This window comes from Petromyzon marinus, chromosome 4 (genome assembly GCF_048934315.1).
Source record: "Petromyzon marinus isolate PM22_M1 ecotype Great Lakes invasive population chromosome 4, UKy_Petmar_22M1.pri1.0, whole genome shotgun sequence".
NCBI classification, from domain to species: Eukaryota; Metazoa; Chordata; class Hyperoartia; order Petromyzontiformes; family Petromyzontidae; genus Petromyzon; species Petromyzon marinus.
Window position 1 is genome coordinate 11,890,124 of NC_133670.1, and position 15,648 is coordinate 11,905,771.

General features: G+C 41.9%; 1 protein-coding gene across 4 annotated transcripts in view; it reads left to right on the top strand.

The window, feature by feature from the left end:
• Positions 1 to 5,965: 5,965 nt before the first annotated feature.
• Positions 5,966 to 15,648, top strand: part of LOC116938715 (uncharacterized) — a 33,303-nt gene continuing 23,620 nt past the window's right edge. Inside the window, exon 1 of one of the 4 annotated variants that reach the window (XM_076056504.1) lies at positions 5,966 to 6,250. In XM_076056504.1, coding sequence (XP_075912619.1) covers positions 6,160 to 6,250 — 91 coding nt within the window. In that variant the 5' untranslated portion in view covers positions 5,966 to 6,159. Of the gene's footprint in view, positions 6,251 to 6,306; positions 6,433 to 6,700; positions 7,115 to 7,150; positions 9,051 to 15,648 lie in introns of those variants that run through there. The other 3 variants (XM_032946233.2, XM_032946234.2, XM_032946235.2) reach the window with 3 other exon arrangements.

Sequence of the window (15,648 nt, forward strand, 5' to 3'; positions counted from 1 at the left end):
GGTTGACCGACTCAGACTGGCAAGATGCACCAGCTGTGCCCCACCCCCCCGACTGTGCCAACTTGCTGCATTTTAGATGCCCGACGCTCCTCCACTCGTTGTTGTGAGCGTCGCTCCTTCTGTCCTCCGTTATTGTTGGAGGGTGACAGTGGCACTAGCACGCCTATTGTCCACTTTTATTTCCACGATTTGTGTTCTGCATCCTGTGATTTATAATTAATCTGTGCGTAAATAAGTTGATGCGCGTTATGCAAAAAAACCCATTAGTTCATGAACTATATTGTGGTCTTGTCTTAGGTCACCATCACATAAATTTGAGTAAATGTGATTGACGGGCACAAATGAGACAGTGACTACTGTAGACAAATCTCGTTCTCATTAAGACTCATGGTGGGATGTTTTATGTCATTTACCGATTAAGTGTATTGTTGGCATTAGCCCCAAGCTAATTTGGCCCCCATAGTACAGAAGTAGGTACTGCATACCGCATCTGATTCCCAGACGCAGCCTTTGGTAACTCTGTACATTTATAACCAGTGTACAGATGAGTCCTAATATTGGCAAAACCGTTCGTTGTCTGTCTCACTGCTACCTGTCAATGAGACATGCCCCAAGTTCATGGCTGCCGCCACTCCTTATTGTGTTGGTTGATTACCATATGAATAACCCAGCTGGAAATGAATATTCATTGTAAATCATATGGCCTTCGCACCTGATGGACACACAGGATTTCTCCACAAATCTGGCTGTCTCCTGATGATGCTAGTTGTAATTACTGGCGAAACGTCGTATTCGAATTGTAAATGTTGTGGATTTACTCTCCAACACACCGGTGTGCTGTACTCGTAATGAATTGGCATCTTCTGTTTACGTGACAAACCTTACTGTGTCGGGTGGTGACGGGTTTAACAACACATTTCTATTTACTTGATCTAACCAAACCACCTCGATTGTGGAGATTATTGACCATCTGCCATCGTTGCATCGAGCGATACTGTTCTACCCAAACCGACTAATTCTTCACGGTTTGTCATTAACCTACCCATGTTCCCTAATTTGTTCAAATATCTGCATCTCTCCACGCTTGGATTTATTTCTTACACTTTTACATTTGCATTCCTTCGTATTGGTTACAATAATTTAATTGCACATAACCACGTAATTAAATGGGACCTTTTTGCCAGTATGAAAAAATGATAAGTTTTACCCTTTTCTGGCAATAAAACAGGTGAACATGCAAACAAACATGCTCTGATAATATATGCATTGCCTTTGAAACTGATTGGTCTACACCAGAGACAGGCTTCTTGAGGGCCTAGTCTCACCAGTGTCAGACCAGAGAACGCCAAAAGGCGAACAGTACACAAAGACAATGCCACTATCAGAGCATTTATAGCTCGGGGTGAGCAGCTACAAAATGGGATCTTTTTGCCAGTATCAAAGTATGAAAAAATAAGAATAGGCTTTACCCTTTCTGGCAATAAAACAGGTGTTAAGATGTTCAAACACCAAATAGAAGCCTTTGCATATATTATCAGATCATTGTTTGCATGTTCACCACAAGTACGTGTGGTTAATGCAGATATGATCCCTTGCAAAAGGTTTATATTTGGTGTTTGAACATCTTAACACCTGTTTAATTGCCAGAAAGGGTACAACCTATTCTAATTTATTTTTTAAAGCAAAGTCATTGTACGTAACGCCGTTACTTTTTCAATTATTATTAAGTCTGCTGTCCAAAATAACGTAATGTAATGGTTTGTAACCGTTATGAATACGGAAAGATCTCTCAATTCGGACGAAAGCCGCAATTCGGGATATGATGGAAGGCTACCCAAAACCAAAATATAATAATTTAAATCTATATGGAGTAGCATTTCCAAAGCTATATACTTACCTGATGTATGCAACTTGGCAAACACGTGCCCTTAAAAGCCTTGGCCATCCACATACAATTCCGTTAGTGCTCTCAGATTGTATATTAACATTTATATCAATTTATTTTACAACTCAGCAAATCAATAATAACATAATAAACACACTTTTGAAATAAAAATGTCGTTTACTATCTGGGTAGGGCACCCAGTTTGTACATCGCTGTAGTTGATATAGTTTAACGTCAAGCATATCATGGAACCGTTTTTTGGCAGTATCAAAGAATGAAAAACAAGAATTGAATTTTGATTTAAATCTTTCGTGACTGCAGGGATTCATATTCTTGGTTCTTTCGGTAAAGTCACGTAGAAGGGAAACAATAAAATAATTATTAAAAATACAAATATAAAACAATATTTGTATTATTTTGTTTCCCTTCTACGTGACTTTACCGAAAGAACCAAGAAAATGAAACAAGAATTGGTTTGATCCTTTGTTGCAATAAAACAGGTGTTAAGATGTTCAAACACCAAATAGTCCTTTCGCAAGGAATAAATTCTGCATTAACCACATGTATTTGTGAACATTGTTGGCATGTTCACAAGTACATTGTATGTTCACGGGTACGTGTGATTAATGCAGAATTGATTCCTTGCAAAAGTAAACTATTTGGTGTTTGAAAACACTATGTAACACAATTTTTGTTCCTGGGTAGAATTATTTATTAATTGCTTATGCCTAAAAAGTATAGAAAATGGCTATTCTTCCCCACAAACTTTGTTTTTGTGACCAGGACAGTGATATTTAGCAATGTACCTATTTTCAATGAGAAAACGGGCGAATGTGTTTTTTTCATTCGCATAAAGTCAGAAAAAAACATGTGAATCAAAATTAACATGTATTTATACTAAAGTAATAATAAAAAAATGACTACAAAAGATTTAGAAGTGAGTAGTTTTTCGAGATTTACGATTATACTGGAAATCACTTTCACAAATCAGCCCCCAAATGTCGTCTCCCATCATGTTCTGGTTATACTGTCCTTGGTAGCTGCGTTCAAAGTCCAGTATATCCTGGTGGAAGCGCTCGCCTTGCTCCTCCGAGTACGCTCACATGTTCTAGAATTTATCAAGATGAGCATCAAGGATATGGACTTTGAGGGACATCCTACACCAGAGTCTCAACCAGCTCCTTTCTCCTTACTAGTGAGCTTCTTGGGGAATTCATTGCACTCCAGGATCTTCTTTATCTGTGGTCCGAAGAAGACACCGGCTTTGACGTTTGCCTCAGACAGCTTAGGGAAGAAGTCTTGAAAGTACTTGAAGGCTGCTGACTCCTTATCTACAGCTCAGACAAACTGTTTCATAAGGCCCAATTTGATTGCAGTGGTGGCATCAGCACCTTCCAGGGGTCCACCAGTGGCTCCCACTTGACGTTCCTCCCCACAGAGAACTCGGTCCGCTGTGGCCAGTCCCGCCTGTGGTAGTGCGCCCTGGTGTCCCTGCTTTCCCAAAGGCAAAGATAGCAGGAAAACTTGGTAAAACCGCCTTGGAGACCCATCAGGAATGCCACCATTTTGAAGTCTCCGATGACCTCCCAGCCGTACTCATCATACTTCAAGGCATCCAGCAAGTTCTTGATGATGTTGGAATCCTCTTTGAGGTGCACCGAGTGAGCCAGGGGAAGAGACGGGTACTTGTTACCATTATGGAGGAGCACGGCTTTGAGGCTCCTGGATGACCTGTCAATGAAGAGGCACCACTCATTCTGGTTACAGGCGATTGCGATTGCCTCGAACAGACTGGTCACATTGTGGCAGAAGCAGAGCCCATCTTGACGAGTGAAGAAGCTGCAAAAAGGTTGGTCACGCTTCCTCTGAACTGCGACTTGCACAATTTCATCCAACAAGTTCCACTGCTTGAGCCTAGACATCAAAAGCTCAGCATTGGAATTGGTGAGACCAAGATCTCTGATAAAGTCATTGAGGTCTTTTTGGTTGGGGTAGTATGGGTTTCTCTCCTCAGCTCCACCTTTGAAATTGTCATCTGAATCTATGTCTTCCTCGCTCTCTAACTTGCTGCTCTCTTCTAAAGACGGCTACTCTCTCTCTCCGGAAGAGTGGGTACGGGCACTGAGGCGATGGATGAAAGAAGGTCCGGATACGTGATAACAGGTGCATTGTTGCCAGTCCGACGTTTGTAAGGGTCCACCATGCAGAAGTAGCAGTTGCTTGAGTGGTCAGTGGGTTCCTGCCAAATTCTTGGGATAGCTAACTTCATGGCTCTCTTTTCCCCTCTGTACCATCCTATAAAAATACATTAATTTCACCCATGATTCATGTGTAAGAGATTCTCGTAAAAATTTTCATATATATATTTTTTCAATAACATTGAAAATTGTAAAACATTTTCAAATTAAAAACTTTTATAATTTTTAAATTTTTTACAAATTTTTATCAAATAAAATTCCGAGCAACAATTGTCCATCTTACCTTCCAGAGTTTTGTTTGCATTGCTCGCAGGTGAAATGAGGTGCCCAGGGTTTGTCTTGATCCCCGACAGGCATGCTGACATATGCCTTGTAGGCCTCACACATCTTAGCAGATGCTTCCACAGAGTACTTTTTCGCTCTGGTCTTGATAAATTGTTCGCAGACATAGCAAAATGTGTCTGCCGGATGCTTGTAGCCTCTTGATGCCATCTCAGAAAAATGCAGATATGTATCCACTTAGGTAGCTGGAACTAAACTGAACTGGTGGGCTTACGACCCCTGTATTTATACTATTTATATTACTGGAAAGTTCTAGAATGTTCTAGAAGTTACTCCAAGTTTACTCAGCACTGAATCTATCTGGCATGTTGTGTAAAATCGGTCAATTTCAAAATATCACTGTCCTGGTCACAAAAGCAAAGTTTGTGGGGAATAATAGCCATTTTCTGTACTTTTGAGGCATAAGCAATTAGTAAATAACACTACCAAGGAACAAAAAAAATTGTTACACAGTGAAATCTCAAAACACCTGTTTTATTGCCACCAAGGGTAAAACATTCTTATTTAAAGTGAAGCAGCCAGGCTGAAGACCCAGAACCCGTTGATCAACTCCACTGGATCACTGGTGGTCATTCTCCTCACTCTTCGATGACCAAAAAAAGTCACCGTTCCCATGAACTTCACTCAAGTTTCATCCACCAATGTGGCTGAGAACTCCATCAAACCAGACCGTTCCGTCTCATCCCATACTTCTTGTTCAACTACCAACCACAGTGCGGATAAAAACACTTTTCTTTCTGCATTTTCTATCGCACCACTCCACTTTGGAATTCCCTCTCTACTCATTTACCAGTTTTTTTTTAAAAAAACATAACCTTGCTCAATTCCGGAAACGTATCAACTTGTTCATCTGTTACAACTTTTAACATTGCTGCTTGTTGCTGTCAGCTTGTCATTGTGTCTTTGGGTCAGTGATTGCGTATTTGCGCCTCAGAAGAGGACTGAAATGTACGTTTTCAAAACGAAGTAACAATTTCAGCTGACACGAAATGGAAACAGTGCAGACTGTAATTATTTATCACGCTTTGATCAGGAAAGACGCATGGCTGTCGCCTGATAAAGCTTGTTGTAATTACTGGCGAAACGTCGTACTCAAGTTTGTAAATGTTGTGGCTTGGCTCTCGAACACACCAGTGTGCTGTACTAGTGACGAATTGGCCACGTTCTGTTAACGTGACAACCCTTACTAGTTGGCTGTCTGGTGGCGGCGGGTTTAAACGACACATTTATATATTTATGTGATCCAACCCAAAAACCTCTTTTATGGAAGACGCATGGAGTTTCACGAGGGATCCTGTCAACTTTTGAAGGGGGGGAGGGTATGATTTATGTATATTCCAAATGAGTGGATCGTTTTTACAAAGGTGGGCATGATAATTACGGGGCCCAGGGAATAGCACCGCCGAGTCGCCCACAACAACGTTGTCCGGCCACGTGGACCTCTCAGCCAATCACGCGCGTCGTTGTAAACGCTCGACGCCGTCAGGACCAATCGAAAGTGTCGACACTAAGCGCGCGCCATCGTGTTGACATCACGCGCTCGGAAATAGCAACGGGAAAATCCGAACGACCTCAGACCACACCGGTTTATATTTTTTACATCGTCGCACAATTTAGCTCATACTTTACAAAACCAAAAACAAGTCGTTTAATTTATTTTTCATTCAACACTAAAAAAAACACCCCCCCCCCTCCCCCCAACGCTTCGTCCGTTGTGGTGTTGTTGTTTTTTTAATGCGCTACCGCCGGAAACAGCCGAACGAGCCGAGTCACCGGCACTCGGCTATTTCCGTCGGTGACGAGCCTGTGGGACGGGGAGGGGGAGGTGAGTCACGAGGCGGGAGGAGGTGTGGCAAGGGGGGGGAGAAGGGAGGGGGAGAAGGGAGGGGGAGCAGGGAGGGGGAGCCCAAATGGGAAGGGAGCGAGGAGGTGGTGGAGGAGGAGGGAGGCTGTGGCTGCACACGGCACTCGCTGCGCACGGGCCGCGCTGCACACGGCACTCGCAAGGTACCGGGATATACTCTGCGGTACACGTGGGGTGGGGTGAGGGTTGGTGGTGGTGGTGATGCACACGGAGCTCGCGCCGTGTGCGGATCCCGCGGGCCCAGCGCTCGACTTGGCTTTCTGTCGCGGCCGTTGTTTGTTACTTTCGCGGTCTCCTTTACTTACGAAGCCGCCCGTGGCTCTCCGTCTTTGGCACGCGTCCCCGGGCACGGACAAGAGGGAGGGAGGGAGGGATGGATTGGGGGGGGGGAGGACAATGATGAGGACAATGATGAGTAACATAGTTTTGCCGGCTCGCGCCACGATCTCGCACCTTCCATTTCAGGCTCGCATGCGGCCCACGTGTATGTAATTACGTGAGATTCATTAACGCGGCACAATAAATGCGTCGCTCTCTGCGACACGCGCTATTTTTGTTGTTGTAACCTCGTGGGCCCCTACAGCCCCCCCCCCTTCCCGGGCCGCGTGGTGTCGCGGGTGGCCTAGCGTGGCGAGTAGGCCTCGGCACGTCCGCATTGCGGGAGCCGCTTGAGGCCAGGCGGTGTGCGTGTGTCCCTCGTCTCCGCGGTTCGCCGCAGAGCTCTCCCGAGTTTGTGAATGACGTGCCAGCGTTGGGACCGCGTGCTCTCTCCTCCCGGGGTCTCGGTCGTGCCGGCAATCTGTCAAGATTCCTCGTGGCCCCCTGGTTCGTCACGGCCTCGCCACGAGACGTGAATTGCCGTTGAAGCGCTTATTTGGCGGCGTCGCTGTTTTATTTAACGGTGGTGGGTTGCCAGACGTGCTCATTGTCGCGTTTAGGGCTGCGTACAGTGAACCCAGAGGTTTCGCATCCGTGGTGGCCGCTGCACTTTGACCTCCTTGATGGGTGCTGCGGGAGTGATGGTGATAACGTCACGGTGATTGGTGGTAAAAGACAAATGCTGTCAGCGAGTGATGGTAATGGACTGGTGGTTCCGATGATGAGTGCTGGTCATTCGATGGGTCGTCGTAAACGGTCGCGGTGACGCCGATGAATTGTAACGAGTTGTGGGGGTTGAATGCTGGTTGATAATGTTTGGCTGGTGGTGGTATTGAGTTGTTGATGGTGTGATAATTGATGATTATCTCAAATGTGGCAAAACCCTCGGGCTCCAATAGTGCTCGGTAATGGTGAGTGTTCATCCGTGAATGCTGGTGGCGATGAGTAGTTATCGAGATGAATAGCTTGGGCATGAGATGCGAGGTTGATGGCCGTAATGGTGCAGTTATGCGGCGGTGAAACATGGTAAGTCACAAGGTTAGCAATGCTTTGTGGCGAGTGCTCAGGAATGATGGGTGATTAGGACTCCGACCTTTGCCATGAGATCATACTGACATGGTCTTCTCAGCTTTTATGGTTGGTTACTCACTGGTAAGTTTCTGCAACAAAAAAAGGGTTTGCAGAAATCGGCGAATGGGGATATTTATCAACATGTATTATTAATTTAACCACGTTATTTCATGTCCTTTGTGAAATTACACTTACAACTTTAAATGCACGAATTTACGCATAAGTGTTGAGAAGTTCCCGACGACTCCGGAAGCTGAGGTAAGTTAAGGGCTTTCGCCTTAGGTTTATTACAGATCTTAACAGCACACAGGGGTGAACAACTTCCCAGGGGTTATGGGTCCCGGGCTAGGTCCCGACACAGCCGGCTGCCCTGTGCAGTCTCCTCTGCGCCGGCCGTGGGATCGGCCAACACGGCCGACCGAGGAGCACAGCCACGTCCAGCCTGGCACTGTGCCCTCTCCCCTATCCCTACCCTCTTGCCCCTGGCTTCCCACGTTCCAGCCTTCTCCGACCCTACTCTCCAGCTACGACCCCGCTGACATCACGGGGTCCCCCCTTAATCCTTGAGGAGCCGTGACGTCATTCTGCTGCCCCGAGCTCATGACGTCACGTCTTGCGACGTCATCGCACTGGACAGCGCACGTGACGCCACTTCCCCATTCTACAATAGCAAGCAATACGTAGAAAAAGTAATGACGTAATTTTCTCCAAATTGCAAACCCAACCGAAACAATGTTCAATTATTGGGACCACTGTCGAGTAGCAATCTAAAGGACTATTCATGAGCAACACTAGATTGTAAACGGGTGCCAAAAGTCTTAGCACAGCCATTTACAACCAGCGTAGAGTTCAAAGCTTTTGTGGCGTCGTATGGTTAGCTGTAAGAGCTGTAAATCTAGAATTAGCTGTAAGTGCCTTATAATGTAGGCTTCCTGCTAAAGTACAAATTACAGAAGATCAGCAAAACCATTAACTTACAGGGACTGGTTTAATCTCCCTCTCACCCTTAGTGGCAAATAAGCTTTGCCCTAGAAACAATCGTCAGTGATAGTGTCACGTCTGCATCACCGTTCGGGTAAGAAAAGAAGTGAAGTTATATCTACACAGCAAATTCGTGCCTAGAGCAGTACTTTGATTTACACACAGATGCTGTTATGAATTTCCCTTTAAACACTTTACAAGGTTGAAAATCTTAATGCATTATCTCTGTACCTAACAGGGTCAATGGAACTACTACAGATACAATTATTCTGGAAAGGGTGACAAGCCCTGCATATATCCATTACTATCTTAAGTTTGGCCTCGCATCAAGGTAAATGACAAGATTTCGCCAATGGTTTTGTTTTATTACAAAAAACTTTTGTGCTGGAATTGTATATGAAAGGCTTGCTGTAAATTCATTTTTACTGTACTCGGTATTTTACACTTCAAAACTGAAACGTCAATAAAAAAAAGTGTGCACATGAGAGTTGAGCTGGCAAGTTATTGACCATATACTCTTTATACTAGTCTTGACATTGCAGAGAAATTTCAAGAATTTGTATCAACGGTACAAATGTATTTCGAAATGGACTGCAACTTTTTAACCGTTTAATTTCCTGCATTTTTGAAACGCTAATAAAAGCCAGAAACCGTACAATATCCTTTCCAATTCACAAATTAAACCAGTGACTTACTGAGGTGTGTATTACCCAACTTTTTATTATATAGCAATGTGACAGTTTCGAACAAGGGGATATTGAGTTTATATATTTAGATTGTCTATGTATAATACAACAAAGTACTGCACTCCTGAAATTGTATTGTTTAAGTTTAAAGTAAATTTTTGTTTTTTTAAATCGTATCACATGTACAAGCCTATGCTGTAAGTGGAAACCCTTGTTCTAGATGTTTGCATTTGTCACCTGCCCTAAATAGATTCATTAGTCCTATTTGGCGCCCAAGTTATTTTAGCTTCCCCCAGTAAAACTTTATCCACGCTTTATACACCAACGAGGTCCCCGAGATCTCCGGGACCGCCTTCTAAGTACTCCAAGGTTCCAAGCTCATTTCCTGTGGTGATCGGGCTGTTGCCAGTGCAGCTCCCAATATTTGGAACGCTTTGCTAATACGACATTCAGAATCGTTAGCTATATTTAAGTCGGTCTGAAAAACCCACCTCTTTGAACTGGCCTTTATCCCCTAGTTCTGGCCGTTTACCCTGGTTCTATTTCCTACTTTTCATACATTGCGCATTGGGATCTGATGATGAAATGCGCCTTACAAATGTAAATTATTAATACATTGAATACATAGTCCTAATTATACATCGGGTAAGGGTATTTGAATGTAACACGATTATGGTCATGTCTGTACCAAGCTAGCTCTGTCTAAAGACTTCACCTACAAAATAGCTGACATACTGCAAATGAGTGATTTTGTTTAGGTTACATAGAGCACTGTATACCTTGAACATTGTGCGAGTGGTTCGTGTTTCCAATTGTGCTTGCACAAGTAGAATAATTTATGTGCATATATGCATATTCATTTGTCATTCCACTGCTAAATGGTGGCTTCCCCATGCCATGTGGGTCATGGGGGGTATTTGACCATACTTTAAACAGGTCAGTGTGGAATTGTGATTTAACTTTCGTGACTGCAGGAATTAATATTCTATGGTTCTTTAGGTAAAGTCACGTAGATAGAAAAAATAATAAAATAGATACAAATGAAAAGAAAGTGAATAAAATAAAAAAAATATCACAACGTTTCACTTTATTTTGTATTTTATTGTAATTTTTTTCTATCTACGTGACTTTACTGAAAGAACCATAGCATAAGGTCAGTGTGGGTTGAAGGTGGAGAGCAATATAAAATTGTGGCAGCAAAGAAATACAGTACAACAAATAGATGTTGCTGCACTGCCTACAATCTATCCCCATAGCATATAACATGTTATGCATGATGTTCACTGATCTAAGCACTATTCAACACCATCCAATAAACGTATATGTTCACATCAACGGGTTAAAACATTTTTGCATTCCGCTGTGCGGTAAAAAAAAAATCGTATCTACGATCTTGCGGACCACCACCACCAGTGTAGTCTGTGGAAACCATTTCTCTACAGGTTTTATATTCACATTGGCAAAGTAATTGATTCTGGAATGGAATCGTGAGAATACAATTGAAAAGCGAACAGTGCTGAACAGTGAGAAAGATATGCTTTACATGTACAGAGTAATGGTAAAGGCGTGACCCTGGAATTATTTGCTTGTGCCACTACTGCCAAAAGGGCCTCCATTAGAGGGAGTGCTAGATAACCCTTCAATAATGTATTTTGGCCTACTCTTCCACTGGCCAAATAACTTGGAAGCAGTGGATTAGGGAACTCCCAATTGTTAACACAGGAGTGCGGAGAAATCGACCCACCGACCGCTGGATTACAGGTCCAGTGGGCTAATCATAAACACAGCAGCGTTCCATTGCACATGCCTGAGTGTAAAATAACGGTCATTGTTTTTTTATTAAGTAAACTATAAATGTAATTGAAAATTCAAATAGTGTACTGTATGCTTTGCCGGGTGCATTTTATCCTTAACAGCGTATGCAACTGTTGCTGCATGCCACTTAAAATTCAACACAAGTTTTTAGATATGCGTGAAAAATAATCCCATTTGCTCGCTCTTCTGTGGACAACCTTCATCCAACTTTTTACGTCCGCTATTCTCAATGTATTGTCAGATGTCTCATATTCATGAGTGTTACCAAATGGTTTTCCCCAGTAGTAACGACAAAAGTTCCCCCGTATAGGCTTAACAGACTCTTGGGGCAAGTGCTGTTAATGAGCAACTACGTAGGCTGGCACGGCAAATGAGGGAGTGGGTGGCCAGAAATCACGCCTGGCCCACCTTTGTCTCCCAAGTGGTGACGTTAGCACAGCACCAGGTACTCGTTTAACGTTGAGTCGATCTAGGGGAGGCACAGGCCTGGTTCAGATAATCACCAGTTTTGGTCGTAAGTGGGACCCGTACTTGGGTTGTTGGGTTCATAGCACAGCATGCTAACCACTACACTACCGCTCCCCAGCAGTAAACACCACTGTTTAACCAAGGATTTATATTTAAGCCCCTAGTCATCCTTTGCTCATAGGGAGGTCACTCATTCTCCTCTGCTGCCCACATATCTGCAACTCACTTCCCCCTGCCATCCATGCTGTCAAGTCCGTGTCTAAATCCATGCTCACGACGTGATTGTTTTTCCTCCGCAGAGGATTGACTGTTTCTGTATAAAATAAACACGGTCACTGCTTCTGTACAGCATCTTGGGCTACAGTCACATTTCAATGGTGTCTTAATCCAAACTATAGTATGTTGTATTTATAAGCATTGATATTTGCCATGTTTATACCAACAAAACATTTTAATGCATTTTTTTATGTTTAACAAACGTATCCATAATTGTTATAAGCTTAACCCTATGTTTGGCTAATGTTTTGTTTAAAAAACACATTGTCCACATTCCGATTGATTTTGATTGAATTATGATAATAGAATGTGAAAATTATATCGCGGGTGACAAAACATGCCTCATCTTGTAAGAATGAAAAGTAAATAATTTAGAAAATAGCAATTTCTCACAGCTTCATTACTATCACATGTGGAACAAAAATATACCACAAAAAGTGCTTCTGACTAGTGGTTTAAATTGTTGGTAAGTTAATTAGGTATTTTGTGGTTGCATGAATAAATGTGCTGAAACTTTTTGTCGGGAAATGTCAGCATAAAGGCGTGGATGAACACGCACTCATTCGAATGTTAATTTGTGCTCCATATGCAGTTATTAAGCACAGCAACTAAAGTAGTCGCTGCTCTCTGAGAAGGAAACGAGCTTAATGTGTCCGACATGCATTGAAACATTAATTAAAAACAGCATCTGGCTGGCCATATGGTGCCATTTCTAGAACCATAAAGTAAACTACATTAAAGTGGGGACTTATATAGGCAATTTTTGCTGCAATACAGTGTTTATTCAAATAAAAAAATCCATTCATCACTTATACATTTTCTGACATTTTCAAGCCAAAGCAAACCTTTTGTAACTTGTAAATGCTAATTATAAGCTCATGCACACATGTTTTGTTATGATGAAACTGTTGAGAAGATTTTATATTGGCATGACAAGACGGTGTTATATAACACTATGTAACACAATCTTTGTTCCTGGGTAGTAAGTGTTATTTCGTGATTGCTTATGCCTAAAAAGTCTATACAATGGCTATTCCCACAAACTTTGTTTTCGTGACCAAGACAGTGATATTTTGAAATGTACCTATTTTCAATGAGAAAACGGGCGAATTTGTGTCTTTTCATTCACATAAAGTCAGAAAAAAAAACAAGAATCAAAATTAACATATTTATACTAAAGTAATACAAAAATGACTATAAAAGATTCAGAAGTGAGTAGTTTTTCGAGATTTACGATTATTCTGTAAATCACTGTCACGAATCGGTCCCCAAATGTAGTCTCACATCATGTTCTTGTTATACTGTCATTGGTAGCGGCATTCGAAGTCCAGAACATCCTGGTGGAAGCGCTTGCCTTGCTCCTCCAAGTATGCTCCCAAGTTCTAGAATTTATCAAGATGAGCATCAAGGATATGGACTTTGAGGGACATCCTACAGCCCATTGTGCCGAAGTTCTTCACTCGAGTCTCAACCAGCTCCACACAGTTTTCAACCTTGTGATTGCCCAGGAAGCCACGAACCACTGCGACAAAGTTGTTCCAAGCCGCTTTCTCCTTACTAGTGAGCTTCTTGGGGAATTCATTTCACTCCAGGATCCTCTTTATCTGTGGTCTGACGAAGGCACCGGCTTTGACCTTTGCCTCAGACAGCTTAGGGAAGAAGTCTTGAAGGTACTTGAAGGCTACCGACCCCTTATCTACAGCTCTGACAACTTGTTTCACAAGGCCCAATTTGATGTGCAGTGGTGGCATCAGCACCTTCTGGGGGTCCACAAGTGGCTCCCACTTGACGTTGTTCCTGTGGCCAGTCACGCCTGTGGTAGCGCGCCTTGGTTTATAAATCTTTCGTTGTCATTTTTTGATTACTTTAGTATAAATCCATGTTCATTTTGATTCATATGTTGTTATTTTCTGACTTTATGTGAATGAAAAGACACATTCGCCCGTTTTCTCATTGAAAATAGGTAAATTTCAAAATATCACTGTCTTGGTCACAAAAGCAAAGTTTGTGGGGAATAGTAGCCATTTTCTGTACTTTTGAGGCATAAACAATTAGGAAAATAACACTACCCAGGAACAAAAAAATGTTACACTAATCAATAGCCAAGATCTATCCATAGTGATATGAAGGCTTCCCGATGCTTACGCCACCCCTCACGGTCCTGCAATGACAATTCATCTTCTGCACATGACCTGAGCTCATCACTCCATCCCTGCATTGATCATCCTTTTAGCTGTATTCTCTCCTTGAAATGTTATTCCATCACCGATCTCATCCATCCATTGGGCTATCATCTAGTCCAGCTCAATCTCACTTTATTTCCTTAACAGTCAATATGTTGTCTCCAATTTGGAAAACTATAGGTGTATTCTTAAATAAAACTACTGTTCTTTACATTCTAGCGCACATTTTTATAACTTTCTTCGCTTCAAAATTGGAGATACCATAATGACTTTTAAGGGAATCAAGTGGACTTCAGAAGTCATTTATGACTATCAATCGAGAGAGTTTATTTTTTGGCGAAAAGATCCACTTCTTCGTTTTGCATAAATCATTGGCTCAAATAGAATGGAGGTGTTACAGTTCATGGCTTCTAAAGTGTTTCTCATAGATTACTTGGAACATTATTTTTTTGTGGGTGATAATGCTAAGCAGATGTAGAGGGTAATCTGTTAATTACGTTTAATGAAAAGTTTTCCCAAATTTAAATTCAAATTTAGAATAATTGTTATAACTTAAGATTTACAAAAAAAAGATTCTTCGTGTTCACAGCCATTATGTGGTATTGAGTGACAAGTGGGACCACAATTTCACTCAGGACAACCGATAAGGCCTGTAATTTAGCATAAAGCCATTTTCAGATGGCTTCGGAGTGGTCATACATCCACTCTTTTTGCAAAAGCCAAATTCATGATTGTTCCCAAGCTTACTGCAGTTTGCGGATTTAATAAATTACTATAAGTGCAAACAGGGCTAACAAATTGGGGATAATTGTATGCCTTTTCATAATCATAGAGCTTGTAATACTGTATTTTTGTAATTGTAAACATCTTTATATGCTTTGTTATTTTCTCAAGCATGGTTTACATTCAACTTCAAAATGCTATATTTTAAAAAAATTCTGCTTGAATTAAACATTTGGCCGTTGGATATATTTTATTATTAATGTATTATCACATTCAACATTGTACCATCATATGTGATTTGATCATATCTCCTATTTGTACCAAAATAATGGTGACTAATATGTGTACCATTTGTGTCTTGAGAGACCACTGTGTGTTTTTTATACTGTACTGTATTCACTTAGCATAAAATTGCAGCCCATATGCCCAAGCCAAAAATACAATGTACAGTTTAGAACTTAGAAATGTGACATTAAAGTGCAAGTAAAAATAACCATAGACAGATTTTTTTTGTATCTATTCATTTTATCAATGCTGACTGCAGACCTGTTACTGAATGTGGCATTGGTGCTTAAATAAGCTGCTGATTGTATTGCACATTTGGCCGCCTGCTCTTGTTTTTGTATCACTTTGTTGTAGTTTTTGTTGCACATGGCATAGCTTAGATATTGCTTTGCCTTGAATGTTTGCACAATTCCATCCATATCTAGGTGATTAGCGCATAAAGTGTATCCCTAACAGCATCATGGCAAACTCTGTCTGAACGATCTCAACAATG